General features: G+C 51.9%; 1 protein-coding gene across 2 annotated transcripts in view; it reads right to left on the bottom strand.

Annotated features, from left to right (window-relative positions):
- The window catches only part of STK10 (serine/threonine kinase 10), a 120,464-nt gene extending 97,174 nt beyond the window's left edge, over window positions 1-23,290 (bottom strand). The window contains exon 1 of one of the 2 annotated variants that reach the window (XM_082726102.1): window positions 22,766-23,290. In XM_082726102.1, coding sequence (XP_082582228.1) covers window positions 22,766-22,921 — 156 coding nt within the window. In that variant the 5' untranslated portion in view covers window positions 22,922-23,290. The remainder of the gene's footprint in view (window positions 1-22,765) is intronic. The other variant, XM_082726103.1, reaches the window with a different exon arrangement.
- Between the last annotated feature and the right edge of the window lie 404 nt (window positions 23,291-23,694).

Below are 23,694 nucleotides of genomic sequence, written 5' to 3'. Positions count from 1 at the left end.
AAAGTGGAGACAGAGAAGGTCAATGAGGCCTGCACAGCAAGAAACCAAACCCGGGAAGCCATCCTACAGAGGCCCGTGGAGTGTGCCCGCAGAGGCCAGGGGTCCAGACTGTGGGGGACTATGGGGACCGTGAGGTCAGAGCAGGAGATCCGCTGCTCCTGACAATGGCCAGCGCGGCTTATTTAGTCAGTGCAGAGGGCATGTGTGAGAGACAATGTTCGACATTTCGTAATCATGTTTTTTATTTTTATTTTTTTAAGGTTTTACTTATTTGACAGAGACAGGGGAGAGCCCAAGCAGGGGGAGCAGCAGTCAGAGGGAGAGAGATAAGCAGGGAGCCCGATGGGGGGCTCGATTCCAGGACCCTGAGCTCATGACCTGAACCCAAAACAGACTTAACTGACTAAGCCACCCAGGCACCCCAGTTATAATTTTTAAAGTACAACATACCCATCCTATGGCATAAATAAAAACACAAAAATGGCATAGCTCTACAAATACCAACATGGAAAGACTGTTGAGTTGCTCAGTAAGAGATCCCAGTCACTGAACAATAAAGTGATAGGACACCCTTTTTTTTTTTTTTAAGAGTTTATTTGACAGAGAGAGAGAGAGAGGGGAGAGAGCACAATCAGGGGGAGAAAGAGAAGGAGAAGCAGGCTCCCTGCTGAGCAGGAAGCCCATCACAGGACTTGATCCCAGGACCTTGGCATCACAACCTCAGCCAAAGGCAGACACTTAACCAACTGAGCCACTCAGGCACCCTAAAAACAGTCAATTTTATGTTATGCATATTTTACCACACTCTTAAGAACTGATAGCAAGGGAAAAATAACCACATGCAAGCAACTCCAGCCACAAGGAACCAGTGTCCAGGAAAAGGGAGCAGAGCCCACGTGCGCTCAGGAGGCCCCATGAGCCCCAAGGGCTGCAGCTGGGAGCACTCTGCGCTGTGCTGCATGAGGGAGCACACTTTCCTACAACACAGGCCCTGAAAGCCAGCCACTTGTCTGGAGCCTCCGACTCGCCATCTGTGGGAGAGCACGGGGTACCAAGCTGCCCTGGACTTCGTGAGCAGCCGGGTCACTCACCACTGGGGACAGCATCGATGCCGCTCGCCTCAGGGAACAACTCTGCGACCTGAGGAACCGCAAATGGTGATGTCCCAGCTGCTCCCACACGCCTAGCACCTCATGAAGGACAATGGGCCTTCACATTGCCTCCCATGGCACCCAGCACCTCAGTGTCCCCACTCTACAGGTTCAGAGGCCAGACATGGCTGGAGCTGGGGTTGTGGCACTGGAATTTGAATCTGAGTCCTCTCATTTCTAAGACTCTGTGCACTTTCCACTATTACACTATCATCTCCAGAACTCAGAAGCCTCTAAGACCGGTGCCAACAGACACCTACAGATGCTCCCAGGCCAGCCCTGCACAGGGCACCCTCCGGGCAAAGACCAAGCTGGGGTGCCTGGGTGGCTCAGTCAGTCAAGCAAAGACATAGCACCCTTGCTCCTGTCCTCAAGGTCCCATTGGAGACCCACCCCTCTACTGCCAGTGACTGGACAGCATGCTCACGGGGGAGGGGAACTGAGAGGGGGTGTCGATCCTCACCAGAGAAACTTCCGGAAGGGAGTGATGCCAGTGGGCCTTTTTTTTTTTTTTTAAACTCATTTGTAAATTTATTCTCATTTAAAGTATCTGTTTCTGTTAACTGAGCTACAAAGTCCCCAGGCCCCCACTGCAGTGACAACAATGGTCTCCCACTGATCCAGGTCACAGAACTACAGTTCAGCACAGGCTAACTCACTTATCTCCTTAATTACCCAATGGTGCTGGTGCTGTGACTGTCTCAGGCGCAGATGAGGAGATGGAAGCAGCGTCCCCAGCAACATGGGAGACAGGGCTGGTCTGGACCCTTGCTGCCAGGTCTGCACTCTTTGGCCGGCCCACCCGTCCCCCACATTGTCCCTTCCACATGAGGCCTGGGGTGTGGGGGAGGAAATTTCACATGGGACCATTCCCTGGGGTCAGTCCCGGTCCTGGAGCTCACCTGCTCACTTGCCCTACCAGAGTAGAGTGGGGGCCTCTCACCTAAACTTGGTTTTAAAGGTTTGTTGAAAACACCTGAGGAATTCATGAATTCAGCCCTTGGGTGCTTGTGCTCTCGTGTTCTCTCTAACTCTCTCTCTCACCTGATTGTGTACCTGCCCTTTCATTTCTGGTAATGCTGATTTTTGAGTGTCCCTAAGAGGGCCATCAAAGTACCCTTACACATTGCACAACACGCATGCTCCATCCCTCTAAACACAGAAGAGGAGGGAAGACCTGCTCAGCTCCTGGACGGAGAAGAAGGTGGAGAGCTCAGCGGGATGGCCAGAGCTGGGGCCGGGTGAGCACGGTGACCACCCTGACCATGCTCTCCTGAGCCCCAGCCAGAGCAGTACAGGGGAGAGCTGAGCTGGGCTTGAGCCACCCCCACCCCCAATCATTCACCTTTCACTCCTCAAAGGCGGTAAAAAGAGGCTGCATGTCACCTCTTCCTGGGTTTCCTCAAAATAGTATTTTCTCCCCCGGAATTGGGGGAGGCCCAGGCAGGGACTATTTCCCATGAGTGCACAAGACCTTGCCCGCCTCCTGAAAGGTGGCATTGACCAGCCCTGGGCGCCAGTGTCAACACCGAGGGACACCCACTGCCCAGCACCTCGCTCAGATTATAGAGAACAGAGCCTGCCAGAAAAGGGTTAGTTGGCAGCGGTCATGGTGCCTAAAGTGACTTGGCCAAAATTAAATTCCTTAAAAGCCTGGTTGAGGCAGCAAGCTGCTTACCCCAATGTCAGAAAACATAATAAGGTTGATGATAAACACAGCTAACATTGCCTGAGCACTCACTGGGTGCCAGGACAGCCCTTAAATGGAATTTCTCACTTCATCCTCCATCTAGCCCTTGGAGATAAGGATTAGTATTCCCTACTTACAGATGAGAAAACTGAGATTTTGAGAGGCACCATGATAGGCCTCAGGTCACATAGCAAGTAAGGGGGAAAAGCAGATTCAAATGCAAGCCCACCTTGCTCAGAGAGCCTAAATCCCAAATCTCTTCTCAACCAGTCCCTCTCGATGAGCACCCTGCTCCATCTCCCGTTGCTAAAGATAAATGAAGACCACAACCAACAAAGTGCTTGGCAGCTACTGGGTACTAAAAGTACCAAAATTTATCCACCCATAAGCTATTAAGGCAGGTGTTAGCCATTATGCCCATTTCCCAGATTAGCAGACTAAGACTCAAAGGGGTATCAGAACCCATCCAAGACTGTGAGCTCTGGTGGTCTCCTAACCCCCAGGCCAGTGTTCTCTTCACTACACTAGACTCCCAGGAATCAACTTCTCCCCCCCTCCATTCATCCATTCAACCATTATATACTGAGCTCATGTTATAGGGCAGAAACTTTTCTAGTGAACGAGGCAGCACTGGTGGTAGGAATCATTGTCCTCCTATGACATAACTCACCCTTCCTGATTTTTCTTCAGTGGAGCTAACCCACCGACCTTCCCAGTCCCCAAAATACAATGGAGCAGAGTCCACTTTCAACTCTAGAAGTGGGTGGGCGACTCGTCCTGGTCAATCGGAACAAGAATGTGACCACATTAGCCAATGAGATGCAAGCTCACAACAGTAGCGGAGGCGGCTGAGGCTGCCCCAAACCCTGCTTCGTGCCAGCCTCCAACACTGAGGCAGCAGGCCTGGAGCTTCGGGGACATGTGCTTGCAAGCAGAGCTTGAAAATAAAACTAGCCGAAGCAACAATGACTAGAGAGGGCACAAGAGGACACAGTTTGATCCCCCGGATTAATTTTTACACCAAGGAGGTACTATTTTTTTTTTTTTAAAGATTTTATTTATTTATTCGACAGAGAGAGATCACAAGTAGGCAGAGAGGCAGGCAGAGAGAGAGAGGAGGAAGCAGGCTCCCTGCTGAGCAGAGAGCCCGATGTGGGACTCGATCCCAGGACCCTGAGATCATGACCTGAGCCGAAGGCAGCGGCTTAACCCACTGAGCCACCCAGGCGCCCCCAAGGAGGTACTATTAAGAGCCTCATTTTATGTAGAAGAAAACTGATGCTCAGAGAGGTGAAGTCACTTGCTTGAGGACATACAGCAGGTAGATAATAGGACCGGGAGTTGAATGCAGGTCCATGTGGCTTCAGCATCCATGTGTGGACCTCTTTGCCCAAGGTCAGATTCTGAAAAGGTTCTGCCTGGGTCTCAGTTTCCCTCTCATACAGTAGAAGGGCGAGGAAATGATGCCCAAGCTCCCTCTGCGGTCAGATGTGGGGGTGTCTTGGAGAGTGGGTGGGTCTTGGAAAGCTAGGGGTGGTCCAAGTGGATGGGGCACCTGTGGGAGTTGACAAGCAAGGAGTCACATAAAGAACAAGTGGCTGCCTGTGGCCTCTGACGTCCATCTCTCCCACTGGCGGAGGGAAGGCTGGGGTCCAGCAAAGGATGGAGGAGCCCCCGCCCAGCCTTCCACTGCTGGCTGGCAGTGACTAACGCCTCAGCCCACACCCTTGACAGCAGACACACAGTGGCCACTTGTGTTTACTGGCCCGGGCACCTCTGTGGAACAATCTTCCCCCTTGTGAAGCTCTCGGAGCCCAGCCTGGAGGAGGTGGGGACAACTCTCAAAACAGGGAGCCCTGCCCCACCCATGGGGCCCCAGCCAGTCCAGTCAGGGGCTGAGGGCTTCCTAAAAGTCAACCGCAAAGCAGCAGCTGGTGGGGACCACCCCCAGGCCCATCCCTTTCCGTCCCAGCTGCAAGCTGATCACTGTGTGACTCCCTCCTCCTCCAGGGAAGAGCTGGTATCACAGAACTCAGAGATCAGAAAGAACATTAACCACCACTTCCACGCCCCAACTCCCTAGTCTCCTCGCACGCAGATGATGAAACCGAGTTCATACAAGTGAATGCAGTGACCAAGGTCCAATCTGGGACAGCTGCCTTATCCCCTTTGCAGATTCACAACTCTCTTCTTTTGGCAACTGCCTCTCTCTCTTGGTGCAAGGGGATCATAAGAAGCTCAGCCCATCGGGTCCCAGTGCACAGCCCAGGCCCAGCCACTCACTGCTGGCCCTCTCAGCCATAGCTAGTGGTTCACACTTGCACAAGTGACCCACGGCAGGCCAACAGGGTTGTATCTGGGTAGTTCTGAGTTAGTCTGGGGTTTTATGGTTTTTTGCTTAAGTTATCAGGAAAGTGGCTTTTTTTCTTTCTTTGGGGTTGCTAAACAGGTAGAATGAAAGGCTGGAGAGTCTTATAGCCTATGTGGCCAATCCTTCTGAGACCCTGCCTGAGGATGAGGTCCTGACAAAGGAAACAGAGCCCACAAATGGAGAAGGGCAGATAATGAGGTCTGTGGACACCTGGAGCCAGCTGTTCCTGAAGACCGGGTTTGCCCTTAGACTTTTCAGTTACATGAGCCAATAAACTCCCTTCCGGACTTCTGCCATTTGCCACCAAAGAGTAAGTAAGTTTGTCATCTCTGGGGGTATTTCAGCAGAGAACACGTATCCCTGGAGGCACCTCACCACACAACACACATGTAACACAGGCCACCTTCAAAAGGGTCACCAAGACTTACCAAGTGACCTTCACTGAGGCCTCTCAGAGGACCTAACTGAAAATCCAGGATACAAAGATCCAAGTAGAAAACACAGTTACTAATGGGCCACAGGCAACAGAAACCAGGGGATTCTTCTGCCAAGAGAGTTTTCCTCCGAAAAAGTAGAGATGTATATTTATTAAATTACCAGAAACGAAGAATAATGGGAACATCTAGCGTGGGTGACAAAACAGGTGGTAAAATGAGTCTGCTCATTACTGATAAAAACAGACTCAATCCTCCAGAGACAAAAATTGGCAATAGGTTTTTAAAGCCTCTTCTCCCTCATCCCTAAGAATTTAAGACCAGGAAACTATTCAAGTAAAGACAACAAAAGAAGGGTACTCAGATCCTGTTCACAGGAGTCCATAATGATGGCAAGAAAATGCAAATGACCTAAATGTTCAACAATAAGACAATGGCTAACTCAGTGAGCTATTAAGCAATGCTTTAAAATGGTAAATAAGAAGACAATACAGTAATGAGAGAAAATAATTAAGCCTTAATTGCCAGTCAACAAGGCAGGGTAATAAAAGTATAGCTAAGCTAGAACTTTGGGAACATTCTGGGTATCTACAAATAAGGAGGACCTGAAAACAGAGCATAAGGAATACAACTGGTTTATGAAAATTAATTTCACTCAGTGACATCTGACAATTATCCATAGAGGTCCCAGCAAGGACAGACTGGGGATGGTGCCCAGAAGTGAACCTTTTATCTTGACCTTGTCTTGAATATATCCATGGATGGGCACCCTCATCTGTCCAATATGGCAGTTACCGGCCACACGTGGCTGCCACACTGAATAGAGCAGAAACAGTACGTTCCCATCACAGCAGAAAGTTCTAGTAGGCAGCATTGCATAGAAGGCTGCACTTCGCAGAAAATACTTTCTCCCAAAGGTGAGGGGGCATCTAAAACTCACTGCCATGCTCCAGACCCAGCCTCAGAAACACGTTGTTTCTTCTTCTAGGAACAAACAAAGGTCTCAAGGGCCAAGAGTGGGTAGAAGCAGCTCAGGTGGTGATCAGTCACTAGCGAGGTCTCCTAGCAACCTGGCTGGGCAGCAGCAGGCGTGAGGGAAGGCTCCCAGCCGGCCTGTCAGATGAGCAGCCTGTGGGGGTCAGAGCCAAAGAATGGAGCAGACAAGGCAAAAACTTTCTATTTTCCCCAGCCTCTTGATGCCGGATGGCTGTGTCAAATACAGTTCAGGCCCCTGGAACTGAGGAGGGGCTTGGTCTGTGTCCCACAGTATACAGCTGTAGCATCCCTGCCCGAAAACATTTTCTCTTTGGACAGTGAGGTTTGTGACCCATCACAGGAAAGGCTTCGACTCTATTCCCACGGGAGGAAATCTGGCCCTTGGAAGGTCACAGCAGGACCGGCCCCACGCAGGGGAAGGGCCCAACCTAAATGCAAGCAGGGTATTCTGAGGGCAGCAGACATAGAGACAGGATAGGCAGCCAAAGTGGCCTCGGGTTCAGACACCGCTAATGCCCTTGGCTGGCAGGCACCAGTCCACTGAGGAATGGTGCGCCAAAGCCTAGCCTCCCAGAGGCTCAGGTCTCGTGGGCCTCAGGAAGATGGCAACCTCCCAAGGCCGCCTATGGTCTCTGGAGGGGTAGATAAGCAGCACCTCACCTGTCTCCAGGAGGAGTCCATGAGGTATGTAGAAGTACCACTATCTGCTCATGTTAAGAGAAAATGAAGGCCACTGCCCCAGGTCACCCAGCTAGGAAGCGCTGTCAGGACTTGACGCAGGCCCAGTTTTTCCCTCAGAAGCCCCTGAGAGGAAATACTCCAGGGGCTCCCACCCAGTTTCCAGGTGTGCCAGTCCTCCTTCCCCAGTTCTCCCCTCACGGCCTTCAACCAGAAACCTTCGTTGGACAAATGTCAACGGCTCCCTGCTGCCTGACACAAAGTGTGGACACCCTGGCCAGGCACACAGCGCACTGGTGACTTGGCCCATCTACTTTTCCAGGATCCCACTCCATCCCGTACACACCCCTTGCTGTGGCCCGTGCCCTTCTGCCTCCTACTTTCATGCCTTTCTTCGGCTCTTTCCTCCACCTGGAGCGCCTTCCCCATACTGGGCTTACCCTACAAAGTCTAATTCAACCACAGCCTGTTCCGTGAAGCGCTCTTGCTCCCCAGCTACTAATTCACACCTTACTAGGCCTTTCTCCACAGACCTCCTGGTGCCCCAGTCATCGGTGTTCAAAGATTCTCGAACTTGGCTTTGAGCTCTGAATGGTTAAGCCCATGTCTGATTCATTTTAGTCTACCCCACAGACCCTAACCTGGCCCGAGATAGCCAGTGGGTAGATGGGAACAGGGGAGGGTGGGTGGATGGGTGAATGGGTGGGTGGATGGAAGGGAGTGAGGTATGGAAGGATGGGTGTGTGGAAGGATGGACAGATGGACACATGGGACAGTGAGTAAGCAGGAGCATGAATGGGTGGATGGGAAAACAGATAGATAGGAGGGAGGAATCAAGTAATGAAAAGTAGGCCTAGGCAGTAAACAATCATTAAGTCTTCTTTTTCCCCCAAAAAGCACTTGAGCCTACCTTGTTGTTGGCTTCCACGAATACCAGACTCTCTCTTTCCCTCAGTAATGTAGCTGAGAAAGCTATTTCTACAGGAGCCTAACCTACGGCATCTCACCCATGTCCCCATCTTTGTCCAAACTAGAAACGGGCAAATTTCCACAAACTGATTTATGGAATGGAAACCACACAGGACTTAGGTTCTAATTCCAACTTCACTACTTACCAGCTAAGCGCCTTTTGGGAAGGCAAGAAACCACGCTGTCGTTTTCTGACAGCCATGTGGACAATTCCAGAGACACGGAACAAAGTTTAGAAGCCACCGTGGGTTAATCGTGAGGGAGAACTGGGGAAGGAGGACTGGCACACCTGGAAACTGGGTGGGAGCCCCTGGAGTATTTCCTCTCAGGGGCTTCTGAGGGAAAAGCTGGGCCTGCGTCAAGTCCTGACAGCGCTTCCTAGCTGGGTGACCTGGGACAGTGGCCTTCATTCTCTCTTAGTCCTCGCTTAGGACTGTGTATTTTTTATTTTCAAAAGCCTAAAAGCACGTTTGCCTTGTTCACCAATATATCTGCTATTATTACGTTCAGGCAGAGTATACACTGGGTATTTTAAAATAATGGATGATGGATTGGTATGCGTATCTGTGAGCAAACAGAAAGAAGTGATGCCCTCCACGTAAGGACAGGAAGGAAAATGATGAGAAGTCCATTTTCCTGTCAACATATTTATATTACCGAATCTCTAGCTGGTCTCTCCTCTCTACCTCGGAGAAGCCAAAGCCTTTGACTGGGCAGGATATACACAGTTAATGAGTCCTGCCAAGTGCAGAGAAAGCACTTCCCTATCAATAATCGCTGGGCCAAGTTTCAGCTTGCAACAAATAAGACGGCCAAGTTTCAGAACAAGAGACACTTAAGGATGGCAAAGATTGCCAGGCACAAAGCAGAGGAGTGGCGTGGCTTCCAAAGCCAGCCATTTAATACCCTCTCTCTCAGGGAAGTGAAGCCTGGCGAGCCATCCCAGCACAGCAGGGAAATGCTGATCCTCCAAATCCTTCTGGGCTAGCAAATAAAAAAACCAAGACCCAACAGGATTGGCCCCAAAGATACCACGCCATGGCCTTGCCCCAAAACTCAGGCAACCTGTCCAACTTGGCCAGGGATGTGGGAGCCTTCGGATCTCAGCTCTTCAATAGTGATGGGGATCCAACCCCACCTACTGCTGATAAAGGAGAGAGGTGATAAGGTGATAGAGGGCCACTGCTCCCACCTCTCCAGAGCTCCCTCTAGCTGGAGGAGGGCCCAGAGAGGAATGGGTGCTGAGTCACGGCAGGAGGGCAGCATGGGGTCAACAGCCTAGAGGCGGGAGAGAAGGAAGAAGCTTCAGCCAGCACCTCCTCTGCGACCCGCACCACCCACAAACCGTACAAGGCTCACCTCTCTCCATCCTGACCACAGCCTTGGGGAACGTGTGCTCTTACCAGCCCCACTTTCCAGGCGGTTCCAAACCTCAGAGGTGAAAATGGCTCTATGTTTTCAATCAACAGTACTTTCCATGCTGTCTTTTATTATTTTAAAAGCAACACACACTCATGAAAGAGAGTCTTCAAGATATAATATTACAAAGACAAAGCACCCATAATCCCTTGAGTGGACCTAGAAGGTATTCTGCTAAGTGACAGGAGGGAAACAGGAAGAATACCCTGTGATTTCACTTAAATGTGGAATCTAAAAAACAAACAAATGAACAAACAAACAGTCTTAAATACTGAGAGCTGGTGGTTGCCAATGGCAGGAGGAATGTGAAATAAAGGGGATTATGAAGTACAAACTTCGGGTGCTGGGGGGCTCAGTCAGTTAAAAGTCTGCCTTTGGCTCGGGTCATGATCCCAGGGTCCTAGGATCGAGTCCCACATCAGGTTCCTTGCTCCTGGGGATTCTCCTTCTCCCTCTTCCTCTGCCTGCCCCTCCTCCCTGCTTATGCTCTCCCCCTCTCTCTGTCAAATAAATAAATAAAATCTTTAAAAAGAAAAAAAAAGAGGTACAAACGTCCAGTTATCAAATACATAAGTCACAAAGATAAAAATACACTAGAGGGAACATGGTCAGGAATACCATAATAACGTTTGGTGACGGATGGTGACCACACCTATCGCCGTGAGCGACGAGTATCTCACAGGATTACTGAATCATTACTAGGTAAACCTGAGACATTGTGGAGCGCCTCCCGAGTGCAAAGGCGCGGCTGTACCTGCCTTCACACTTCCCAGTTGTGTGACACCAGGGGACTTATGTGACCTCTCTGTGCCTCCCTCTCCACCTTCGTCCAATAAAGATGTTGGTAGTTGCTGCCTCACAGGCTGTGGGGAGCATTCAGTAAGTTAAGGTATGAAAGATGCTTAGAACCAAGCAGGCTGTAGTGAGCTCCCCAGAAACATGTGCTCAGTGTTCTCTCGCTCGCCGCAAGTACCTGCTTCCCGACTTCATAAAAGTGGGATTAAACTGCACACACCCATCAGGCATTTCACTGCACAGTAAGTACCCTTCTGCACTGTTGCCAATGACTGTCGTAGCATTTCACTAGAGGTCACAAACAGCCCTTTGGATCACAGAACAGTCTTCCACGGCAACGCCTCCCAGAGCTACAGGCCGTTCCACTGATCCCCATCTTGCAGAAGAGGAAACTGAGGCAACATCACCTGCCCTGAGTCATACAGTAGAGACAACGGGCAAGCCAGGTCTTGTGAGGGGAAGGGCGCCACCAAGTGCGGAGCCTCAGAGGCAGGGCTCCAGCGGGGGGGCATGGGGCGCTCCTCGGGTCTTCTGAGGAGGGCTGTGCTGGCCGCAAGGGAATGGCGAGCAGGCAGAGCAGAGGCTCGGCACACAGCTGGCTCTGGTTCTGGGATGCAGGCACCAGTCTCCCCTCCTTGGTCAACAGGAGCCAGCAGGAGGTTTCCTGTCACCTCAGAGTGGGGGTGGGGTGGAGGGCACTTAAGAAGGAAGCTTGAAAACGCGCAGGGCCCAGACACACAAAAAAGGTAGAAGGACTCTCAAGGCCAACCAGGGAAGCTGGCCAGCTCTGATGGGGTCATTGCCTCAGGGTGACAAAGCCAGCTTTGATGGTGGCAACAGCCTCTGAGGCCAAGAATTGGGCCTGGGCTCCCAGACAAAACAGGCTGGAGCTTTCCAGGAAGGAGGGCAAAGGCAGGCGCGCCCTTCAGGGTACAAATGCTGCTCTCCCACCGACCACAGTGGCCTCAGCCACCCCCGGCTGACTGGGCACGGGCAGGCACGGAACGGAGACCGTGAACTTGGAGCCTCTTTATCACTGAATCATGTTCATCGTCATAACACAGCGAGAGAGAAATAAGCTCCAGGCTCACCCCCAGGAACCCATCACACCAACTTCTATGCAAGTAGCAGCATGACAAACATGGGGGGGGGGGTCAGCCAGGGGCCTCCAGGATCTCTGCATGCCCACCCTCAGGAAGCCAGTCTGGTCCATCACCAGAAAGAATCATCAGCACAATGACAGCCACCTCCCCTTTTCCCTCCATTATGAGCACTATAGGAAGGTCTGGCCGTGACTCAATCTTCCCAAATTCTCTCAGGGAAGCACTGTTTTGATCCTTCGTGTTACTGCTCAAGATACTGAGGCTCACAGAGGTGAGATGACTTTCCCAAGTTCACACAGCAAGTAAGGAGGGAGACTAGGAGAAAGCTCAGCACTGATAACTTGCCTAAGCTCATAATCACAGTGCTGGGCCTGCCCACGAGGAGGGAAAGTAGGGCTGGCATCTACTCATTCGTTGTTCACTCCTTCAGCAGAAATTAACTAAGCATCTACCATGAGCATTTACTATGTTACCCATAAACATAGGACCTTACATCTTTCAGAGAGGAAAGAAAATAAACGAGTAGACACACGAAAGAAACCTAGTCTGTGACCAGAGCTCTGAAAGAAATCAGCACAGAGATATCACCTTGGTTAGGGCAGCCCTCTCTGAGAGGGGACATGTGAATTGAGATCCAGAGGATGAGCAGGAGCCCTGGCTGTGCAGAGCAGTAGAAGAGTGAGAGGCAGAGAGAACAGCTAGTGCAAAGGTCCTGAGACAGAAAAGGGATATACTTCCTTCAACTCCTCTCAGTGGCCCCATCCCCCCACCTTCCATACAGAAGCGGTCTAGAGTTAACTCTTCAGTCACCAGCATGTGGTTAAACCTCTTGAGTCTCAGGGCCTGAATTCTGGCTCTGTAATTGCCTGTTAATAAGAAAACAAAACAAGCAAGCTATGGGGAAAGGAAGAAAAAATGTAGCGAAGGGTAAAGTAGAAAGAAAGGGGAGGATGGAAAAAAGTGAGTGAAGAGGAAGGTGAGTGCAGTGGAGGGAGGAAGACGGGACAGGGAGAAAGGGGAAGGGAGGACGAAGCACCCAGGAGCACCCCAAGCCTTAGGATGCTGTAGCACAAGCCGGGCCACACCCCCCAGAGCTCCAGCAGGAGGCCAGGAGCACCCAGCTTCCCCACCGTGACACTCACCCACTTCCCCTGCCACTTCCTCTGTAAGCCGGAGCCCTGCCTACACCCGTCACCACTTCCTCTGTGTGAGAGGCTCCTGCCACCATCTCGAGGGGCTCAGACCCAGCTGAGGTTGAGGCAGGCCTAGGAAGGAGGGCGTAGAAACACCAAGGCCGCAGGGAGACACCACACTGAAGGGACCTGCGTCCTCTCCTCACCCGCTTTGTCTTTCCCTCCATACTGTACAAGAGAAAAGCACAGGCTCCTAGCCAGAGACTTCTAGGGTCAAGTGCAGGCCTTGCCATGGAAAAGCTGTGTGAGCCTAAGCAAATCAACCAGTGTGTGCCTTTCTGGGCCTGTTTCATCGGGTGTGGAGTGAGGATGCTAGCCTCTGCCTTTCAGGGGGCTAGCAGAAGCATAAATGATGAACACGTGAGAGCAACTTCGCGCTCACTTTGTTCACCTTGGAACCCACAGTGCCTGACATACAGTAGGTGCTCAGTTAATCACTCTAATGGCTAACGCTTATTTGGGCTTTCCCAAGGTCCTGAGCCAAGTGGTTTCCATGGGTTGTTTCACCCTCCAGTCCCCCTATGATGTGGTCCCATTCCCAGTGCCACTTTGTAGCTAAAGACACAGGGGCATGCTTAAGTATTTTTTGCAGGATCCCACAACCCACAAGAGGCAGAGACAGACTTTGACTCCAGAAACTCATCCAAGTACCGGTGCCATCTCTAATCCCTGGGAAATAGAGGAGTTTTCCTTCCCTTCTCACCCTCTCTGCTTTCTTGCCTCCTCCTCACGACCATCCCTCTAGAGACCATCTCTCTAGAATCTTCCCTGCCTCCCACCCACGTACAAAATCTTGTTCTTGGGTTGGTTGCCTTCCATCAGTTACTTCCTCTCCCTTGGTTTTGATGGGGGCCTGACTACAACTCTGGCCTTCCCTCCTACCCCCACCTGCTGTTGTCACTGGGGTGTGGCCACGCTGTCCTACCCTTCACTCATCAGTGGCCATCCTGGCCTTGGGCAGCCAGGAAAACTGGCTCTGGAATTCCCTCACTCCCCCACTCTGGTGACCCTCCAAAAAGAGTTCCCCGCACAAGGCCGACCTGGTCAGGCCCTGGGGACTCAGGGCAAGCAGGACATTAGCTGAGCTCAAAACCATCACAACCAAATTCCTTGGCTTGGCATTCAAGGTTTTCTTGACTTGGCCCCACAAAGTATTCTTGATCTGACCCTGCCCTGGCCAGCCCCTCCAGCCACGCCCAGCTCCCAAGTCCCCTGACCACCGGACTCGAGGAGGCAACTGAGATGTACAGAGGGAGCCAGGAGGAGGGCCCAAGGTGGGGGCGAGCAGCAGGGCCAGATTTGCACCAGGCAGCACAGTGGCCACAGGTCATCTGGGGCACCTGAAACAGGGCTAGTCCAGACCGAGACGTGTCATAAACACAAAACACAAACCCATTTCAAAGACTTAGTATGGAATAAGAATATTAAATATTTCTTCCGGGGCACCTGGCCAGCACTATCAGTAGAGCGTGCAACTCCAGATCTCAGGGTTGTGAGTTCAAGCCCCACATTGGGCACAGAGATTACTTAAACACAAAAACATTTTTTAAAAATCTGTTTTTTTATTCTATATTGATTATCATATGCTGCAAATGATACTTTGGATATATTAGGTTAAATAAAATAAACTATTAAACAGGTGGCCGACAGACACATGAAAAGATGCTCATCATCACTCATCATCAGGGAAATGCAAATCAAAACCACAAAGAGATACCACCTCACACAGGTCAGAATGTCCTGCATCAAATACACAAGAATCAACAAGTGTTGGTGAGGACACGGCGCACACTGCTGGTGAGAATGTAAATCAGTGCAGCCCACTGTGGAGAAGATTATGGAGGTCCCTCAAACAATTACAGAGATAGCAGGGCGCCTGAGTGGCTCAGTCGGTTAAGCGTCCAACTCTTGATTTCGGCTCAGGTCATGACCTCAGGGTTCGGAGATCAAGCCCCATGATGGGCTTCATGCTCAGCAGAGAGTCCACTTGAGATTCTCTCCCTCTCCCTCTGCCCTGTCCCCCTACCCCCAACCCTGCACGCACTCTAAATAAATAAATATATATTTTTTAAATCGAGAAAAATAGTGATATCACACAGCCCAGTATTTCCACTAGTAGGTATTTACCCAAAGAAAGCAAAAACACTCATTCAGAAAGACCTCTGCACCCCAATGTCTACCACAGCGTTATTCACAACAGCCCAGATACGGAAGCACTTCACGGGTCCGCTAATCGATGAACGGATAAAGACGGGGTGTTATATATTACTATTAGCCATAAAAAAGACTGAGATCTGCCACGTGAGACAACATGGACGGGCCTAACGGTATCATGCTAAGTGAAGTCAGTCCGAGAAAGACAAATGCCATGTGATTTCATTTATATGTGGAATCCAGAAAACAAAACAACCAACCAACCAAAAACAGACTCCTAAATACAGAGAATACACTGGTGGTAGCCAGAGGGAAGGGGGGCTTTTATGTGAAATATGAGTTCATAATGCTAGCCAGACCTTCAGATTTGGTTCAGCCACCGTGGGAAGCCACACAAATCAGTCCACAGGCCGTCCCAGCCTCCCAGGCCACTGACTGGCAACCTCAGGCCTCACTACATGGCCTCTCTCCCAGGCCAGGCTTCTCTCCAGTTTGCTATCAGAACCCCACCTGCCTGCCTAGTGGCAGCCTTCCCCTTTCCCCACGAGCCCTGCCTGCGTCCTGCTACAGCTCAGTCAACCTGGCAGAACCCTCTCCTCCTCCCCGCACCCTGTGCACCCCACAGTAGAGGAGGACGCTGGCCACATGGACCTCCCGGGAGCCAAATGCTGTGCCCTCCGTGTGGGGTGAGCACTAGTCTCAGCCCCCACCCTACACATGAGGGAACAGGCTCAGAGACCAGCCACTCGCCTGAGCTCGTACAGCTGCAAAGTGGGACAGCCAGGATTGGGACCCTGGTCCATCTGGCGGCAAGGCCTGAGTCTTTCACCGCACACTCAGGGACTTGTCACACAGACATGAATTAATCCTCTTTGCCCAACTGAATCAAGCCAGTTCGCTTACAGGAGGCAAGAGTGCTGAGCGTGAACAAGTCTGCCCCCCACGGGACATGTAGCGATGCCCGGAGACATTATCAGCTGGCACAGCTAGTGGGGAGGGGGAGGAGGTACCAGCACTGGCGATATTTCTAATGACTAGAAGCTAAGGATACTGCTAACATCGTATCATGTGTGGGTCAGCACCCCCTCCACAAAGAATTCCCACCCAAATGTCAACAGTACCAAGGTGGGGAAGCCCCAGTGTGAGACAAGCTACCTTCACCAGCTGGACCCCAACACCAGACCTTTACTGTTCAGCTGCCTGTACATGCCCACCTATGTCCCTCCTTTTTCCTGAGGCTCTTCCTTCCAGCTGATCTCTTCACTCCGGCAAAAGACATGGTGGACACGGCATCCTGTGATGGGAACCGAAACCACCCCTCAAGCAATGACGACAGCCAGCACAATGACCCCCCCCCCCCCGCAATCAGCTGGAGCTGACCCCCTGACTCACGCCTATGCAGACAGACCACAGAGAGGCCATGCAGTGATGGACAGTTAACCTTCCCCTCATGCAAATATGAAAATGTCCACCCAAGGAGAGGCACAAGCCTCCAGAACATCACATACCCTGTCTGTACAGGCGTTTTTCTGTAAGGTGCGTGCACGACCCTATGCCCGCCTCTACGTACAGTGACAAGGTTCCCTTTCTAAATACTCATCCTAACCCTCGACGAAAGGAACCCATTCACCCTCTCGCCCAGGGACTCTCAGCTTTAGAAGGTAATCCCATGATGTCCTTATTTGCTCCAAGTTTCCTTTGTGTGACAAGTTCACCTGGTGTTGTCTTTATCTGTGACTCACCGAAATGCAAACTCACACTGGTTGGGTCTCACTATAAACATTATTTCTTTTCTTTGAAGATTTTAGCTCCATCCTAGGACCCCGGGATCATGCTCCAAGCCAAAGGCAGCCGCTTAACCAACTGAGCCTCCCAGGCACCCCTATAAACACTATTTCTTCCTTGTCCCCAGGGAAGCAGCAGTAACCAGCCACGGCCTTCTCTTTTTGATACCACAAGCATCAACAATAACAAAGTATCTTCCTTTCTTGCCCACTTCCTGAGTGGGGATCAGATGCTAAAGGGATGGTCCTTCCTCAGCTCCTTTAGCCCTCCTCACCCCGGGATTATCCTGTCCTTTTACAGATAAGAGCCTGAAGCTCAGAGTGCAATGTCCCCAGCTCTGCTTGAAACCCAGATCCTCCTGGGCCCCAAATTCCTTCCCTTAACCACCCCATCCTACTGCCTTGACCAGCAGCTGGAACTGGGAGTGACCATGCACAGCTGTTTTCTGCAGGGTGTGGGGCAGGCAACCCTGGGAGTGTCCCCTGGTCTGGGTAACCTTGGGAGGCCAGGGGACCCCGTATGCAAGTGAGGGCTGGGGATCTGCGTAGTTGTTGAGTTACCGTCGCCAGGGCCTGCTCTGGAGCCCGCTAGAAATAGTCCTAGTTTTAAATCAGCTGCTGAAGTGGACCCTCTGAGGTCGGCAACACCCCAGGAAGCTCAGGCCACTGGAGTTTAGGACCAAGCCAGGAACCCACTCACAATAGCACGGACTTCTATTTAAAAACACCAGGCTGAGCGGAAATAAGGTTACTGCCTGGGGGCAGATCTCTTTCCGGAGGAGGAGGCGCAGAGGCCCAGCCCTGGGCAGCCCCAGAGGAAGCAGAAACCCAGGCCTTACAACTATGGGCAGGAGAGGAGGTGAACGCAGGGCCTGGGCCAGGAGGAGCGGAAGGCCTGACAGCTGGCTCCTGCCTCACTGGACCTCTGCTTTGTCTGAACCAGCGGTATCTAACTGGCACTTGAAGGGTGAAGGTTAACAATGGGTCTCTGGGCTGGAGGGCACCTGAGGCCCCCAAGGAGGGCGGACCCACCCAGGGCCCCAGAGGACTTGCTGATTGGCCCTCGACCAGAACAAGGGGCAAAAGGGAGACCCTACCAACTTCTCTCGATTGTTTTTAAAAATCCACCCTCGGAGAAGCAAAGACTTCCGTCCTTCTGTAGGAATTCAGTAATTCCCTTCTGAGCGTCGAGCCTAAAACAGGATTTAAAACACAAGAAGAACTTCACTAGCAGACCTGCTCATCAATGCACAGCTGTGCTCTAAGGCTCACTTTGGAGATGCCAATGTTGTCCCAACACCACTAACACATCACAGAACAATTTCATCTAAGCACTGAATTCCCGTCGGCTTGGGTGCAGTTTTGGGGACCAGAAACACGAGATGAACACAGAACACTGCGCCCAGCTGAACCGAGCGGCGAAGATGTGCTCACGACGCACAGGCACGCCCCTCCAACATCTGTCAGGGCCACGTCTGGGGTCCCACTTAGTGCCTGACTTCAGATAACCCTCCTCCCACCGACGCTTCCCCTGCAGCCACGGGTCCCGCCCCCGTGGCCACAGCAGCCAACACATTCTCATCCTACAGTGCTGGAGTTTGTGTGATATGCTTGTATTTCTTACCTATAAACTTGTGTACAACTGTACCCCCGATTTTTTCAGATTCCTATCTTTTTTCTTTTTTAAGTGGGCTCCTGCTGCAGTTTTTCAGTGCTCTGCCCTTAGCACCTTAGATGGTTTTTTTTTTTTTTATTGTAGCATAACCTAACCTATCCAAACTGATTCAGTGGTTTTTATATACATTTCCCTGATGACTGATGATGACGTTGAGCATCTTTATATGTGCATACTTACCATCTGTACACATTCTCTATTCTGTTTCAAACCTTGACACAGACATTGATGTGAGGACAGACATTTTTTGTCTTAGATCTAGAAAGCACTTCCCCAACGAGTCATAGTCTCATTTCATGGAAAATTGTATTTGGAGACCACATCTGGGCTCTGCTTAACTTTTCAGCCTGTGAGCCTATTGGCTTTCTTTTATATTTTCTGTCTTCCTTCCCTAAGCTCTGTAGTTCAGGATTTGGGCAAATGTCTTGAGGGCAAATGTCAGTATGTATGTACTCACAAGAATGGCTAGAATTAATGATGATAATGTGTTTGGATTGTCTCTAATAAATTTTTTTTAAGTTGAATATCCAATAAGATTAAGACCAAGGCAGCACTGAGCCATCCCAGAAGGTATGCAGAAGCATTTAGAATAATACCAAAAGACATTTCAGGAATGAAAGATGGTATAAAACACTGTAGGTATGTGAGATAACAACTCTGCATTAAAACATTTTTTTCACCGTAAAAAAACGATTAAGTCTGTAAGGAAATATAACAACATGTCAAGAGCAATTGATGGGACTTAGGGTGATGTTCTTCCCTTTACCTAAAAAAAATTTTCTTTGTTTACTCCCAATTTTGCAAGACCATACACCTCTTAACAGCTTAAAGGTAACATAAGATCAAAACCAAAGTAATTTTCAAGAAGCGGAAAAATGGGGCACCTGGCTGGCTCAGTCTGTGAGGCAGGTGACTCCTGGTCTCAGGATTGTGAGTTCAAGCCCCATGTTGGGTGTAGAGATTACTTAAAAATAAAATCTTTAAAAAGGAGAGAAAAAAAGGCAGAAAAATCATCTCAGCCTGCTAACCCAACTCTTGATGTTAGCTCACTGCGTGCTCAGCACGTGAGTGCCTGCCCTGCTGCTCTAACAGAAAGCCCGTCCTGCTCAGAGGCAGCTTTGTTCCACTCAACATCAAACCCTCCCGCCCCTTTCTACCTTGTCTTCAGAATAAAGAGGATTTTTAAGAAGCATTCTGAAATGATACAGGACAAGAATTTTGAAACTACATATATATAGAGAGAGTAACATTTGCTGTGTATTAAGTCATGAGCTAGAAATTATTTTCTTCTGAAATCAATTTGCATGGCATAAGGATTAGGTAAGAATGACCTTGACACCACCCAGAATGAACCCTATCCTCCTCTTTGTCTCCTGAGGCCAACAGTTCACTGGTTCATCAGGGAGAAGAGGAGAAAGGGGACTCCAGACTCGAGGCTGCTAATGTTTCAACTCTGAGCTTCTGCAAGACCTTCATCAGGAAATCTGCAGTCAGAGTCCTGTCCTAACAAGCACATGACAAATTGAGATTTCTAAGGCTGCGTACACCAGGGAAGTCCTCGGGAAGGACGTCCCCATGCTGGCTGCCAGGAGAACAGAGGGAAGAGATGGTGCTGGCCATGACCCCTCCAGTTCACAGCCAGCCAGCTGCCCAGGCACCATGTCAACATTTTACGGTCCCAGCCATAAAACCTAGATGGAACTTCTGGCCTTTGCTGCCCTGGTGGCCATGCCAAGGAACAATGAAGTGGAAAGGAGTTATGGTCACTGACAAGAGTCTTTAGTAAAGCACTACCTTATTCAACTTGAACTTCAAGAGGCTGAGCAAGCAGCTTTTCAGAGGGGAAGCATGGGTGACAGGGATCTTCAATCCACGGTGGGTCTTCCATAGTGGGTAACTGAAGCTCAGAGCCTTAGGTTCTAGTCCCTTCTCTGGGGGCCCCAGTATCCTCGCATATAACATGAGGTTGGGTTGGAGGAGCGGGTCACACCCCAAGGCCAGGCAGGTGATGTGATATATTGTCTGGGTGTATCAGCCATCACACACAGCTCTCTTGCTTTAGCTCTCCCTTGTCTTAGTTATGAGAAAAATCACAGGTTCCGAGGTGATGGGGGTGGGGGGGGAGCTGTGCTGCAGCCAACACACAGCATTGGGAACTAGATTCTCTTAAAAAGGGTCCACTTGGCCTGGACAACCAGGGGACAAGATAACTTGTGAATCAGATGCACTCCTTTGTATGAGACCTCCAGAATACCAGAGGAGTTTTACAGGGCTAAGGGAGGCGGAAATGACAAGCGAAACTGACAAGGGGAAATCTTACCAGCATAAAAGTAAAGTTCTGCATTTAGGCTTAAAAGAAAACAAGGGGCGCCTGAGTGGCTCAGTGTTTCCAGTGACCAACTCTTGGTTTCAGCTCAGGTCATAATCTTGGGTCCCAAGATTCAGCCCTGTTTGGGCTCTGTACTCAGCACAGTCTCTTTGAGATTCTCTCCCTTCCCCTCTGCCAACTCCCCTTACGGTGACCACCCCCCCTTCACCTCACACCAATGCTCCCATGCTTGCTCTCTCACTCTCTAAACAAAAGCAAATGAAATGAAGGAAGGAAGGAAGGGAGGGAGGGAGGAAGGGGATGAACCATATGGAGCCAGGATACACCGAAAGAGAACAAGACTGCCAGGGAAAGCCAGCCCCTATGGGAGAAAAAGTATCAGTGCAAGACAACAATATGCCCTAAGAACACCAACTGAACCTTCTGGAGAAAGGAAGATGTAGTAAGCTGACCAAGGGTCCAGCTGCCCTTATGATGGTCAGGGCACATCTGGAAGGGCAGGGTGTGTCTGGAGAAGGCAAGATGCCACGCTGGGAAGGGTAGAGAAACTATGCCTCAGATACCTGCAGAGCCCTCAAGAAGAGAAGGGTGGCCAATCAAGGCAGCCCAAAAGGCACAGGTGTGAGCGATTACAGAGCCCTGCTTCTCCAACCCCAGGACCTCTGCTCCAGTGGGCGTTCCACTGTAACAGGAAATGCGGGCTCAGAAGGGAGATGGTAAGGCAACAAACAGGCACCCCAGGGGTCTGGTTGGCCTCAAAACTGCCTACAGGAGCAGTACTTCTCTAAAGTTACTGTGCTTAGCAATCACCTGAGCATCTTGTTAAGATGTAGACTCTAACTTAGCAGGGCTGGGGTGGGACCAGCCATTCCGCATTCCTAATGAGCTCCCAGGTGATGCTAATGCCACTCCTCCAGGGACTACAATTCCCTAACTAGGTTCTAGACCACTTTCAAGGTGGAGAGCAAGTCCTGACCACGTGGGCCTAGAGAACCACCACCACCACCACCCCCGCCCCACCGTGGCCCAGCCTCCTAAAACGGCAACCCTGGGGTCACAGTGGTGGACAAGCTACTGGAGCCCCAAGGAGAGTGGGCCCGTGTCTCAGGAGCGAAGATCCCTCCTGGAGTTACACAGCAGCTCAACATGGGGGATTCTCTCAGTAAAGGTTCCCCGGGGCGGGGGGCGGGGGGCGGGGGGCGGGGGGGGGGTACATCAGGGAAAGGGTGGAGTCAAGCCCTCTGTGTTTGCGTCCCGAACACCGCTCAGCAACTCAGCATTGGTTCACAGGAGCAGCAACCAGACAATGACCCGCTGCAAACGCGTCTAGAATTAATCAGCTCTGCCCCACCCATGCCTCCACAAAAGCTTTCTGCCCCCTTATTCCTCCAGGGAAAGGTGACTGAACACTGGAAAGCTCCCCAGCTGTGACTCACACACACACAATCAAATCCGATCCCCGCAGCGCAATATTCCCAGAGCCCTGACCTCCCCCTTCCTCCCGCCCGGTCCGGAGCCCACCTTTTCAAGCCTAACCCCTCACTCTCGAGCCACCCGTTTTCCTGGCTCTGGCCTATTTTCAGGTGTGTCCCCAACTCCACCGATCCCAACCCTTCCAGACTCGGCGAGTTTCTGTCTCCACTCCTTTGCATTCTCACAGCATCTGTGTGGCCTGTCTTAAAAGTATGCCTAGAATCAGTTTTACGGCGGCTGCGTCTTCTCGGACGCCAAGGTCCTATAAGCGCCCCCTTTGTCTCCCCCTGCGGCGCCGAGTGCGGTGCCGGAGGCACAGGAAGTACTCAGGAACGGAGCTAGGGCAGCGGTGGTGCCCAGAGGGGGCGCCCACCACGCAGGGACCAGCCGGGCTGAGTGATGGTCCCCAGGGCGGAGCGCGGGACCCCGAGTTCAAGACCGGCAGCTCCTCTGCATCCTCCGGAGCCGGGGCCAGGGCTGAACCCGGCCGGCGTCCCTTCCTTCCGGAGCCGCTCCATGCGCCCAGGGCCACCCATCCCTAGCGCCCCTACCTTGTAAACCTTTCCGAAGGCGCCGTCGCCCAGCTCGCCCACGATCTCCCACACCTCGTTGGGGTCCACGTCCCGGCGGACGTGCTCATATTCACGGGACTTTCTCTTCTCGAATGTAGACAGGCGCAGGATGCGGCGGAAATTGGCGAAAGCCATGGCTGGGGGCGCGCGAGCCGGGGGGCGAGGTGGTGCCGGCTCCCGCTCGGGCTCGGGTTCGGGCTGTGGCTCCCGCGGCCGCGAGGAGGAGGAGCTGGAGGACGCCGCCGCGCTCGGGGGTTCTCCCCAGACCCGCCCTTCCCCGCAGCCAGACCCCGGTCAAGTGCGCCCCGGGCTGCGCGCGGCGGGAGCACCCGGAACCGCGCAGGCGGCCACGGTCCCCGCCCCCGCTCGGTCGCGTCCCCGGGGCCGCCTCCCCACTACCCGCCCCGCTAGCGCCGCACTCCCGCCCAGCCAGCTAGCCCCGGGACGCGTTCCCGGGACCTGGCCCCGAGCCCACCCACGGCCGGGCTCCACCTGCCGCTCCCCGGCAGCGCCCGGAGACCCCTTAATTGGCTGCGGGCGCTCCGCGGCTCCGCCCGTCGCCGCAGGGCACTCTGGAAACTGTAGTTCCCCGCGCGCCGCGCGTCCGCGAGCCACGGCAGGGCTTTAAGAGAACTTAGGGTATCCCTTGGCGGGACTGGCCCGGGTCTGCGAGGCCAACCGCGCCGCACGGCTCTCTTAAGGTTTGTGGGAGCGAGAGGGGAAGCAAATTGGCTTTCGCGAACGCCTAGTGATTGTCCCCCGAAGGCCAAAAAGCTGAAGGGCATTAATCAATGAATCTGCCCCGCCACTACACTGCTTTGCTCGCGCCTACTTTTCAGGTAGGGGACGCCCGGCGGGCGAAGACACCCGCCAGCCCCAGGCTGCACATCCTGCTGGAGGATCCGGTG

Source organism: Mustela nivalis (assembly GCF_964662115.1).
Source record: "Mustela nivalis genome assembly, chromosome: 3".
Taxonomy (NCBI): domain Eukaryota; kingdom Metazoa; phylum Chordata; class Mammalia; order Carnivora; family Mustelidae; genus Mustela; species Mustela nivalis.
Note: the sequence above shows the minus strand (reverse complement) of the source record. Positions and strands in the feature narration are given on the sequence as shown.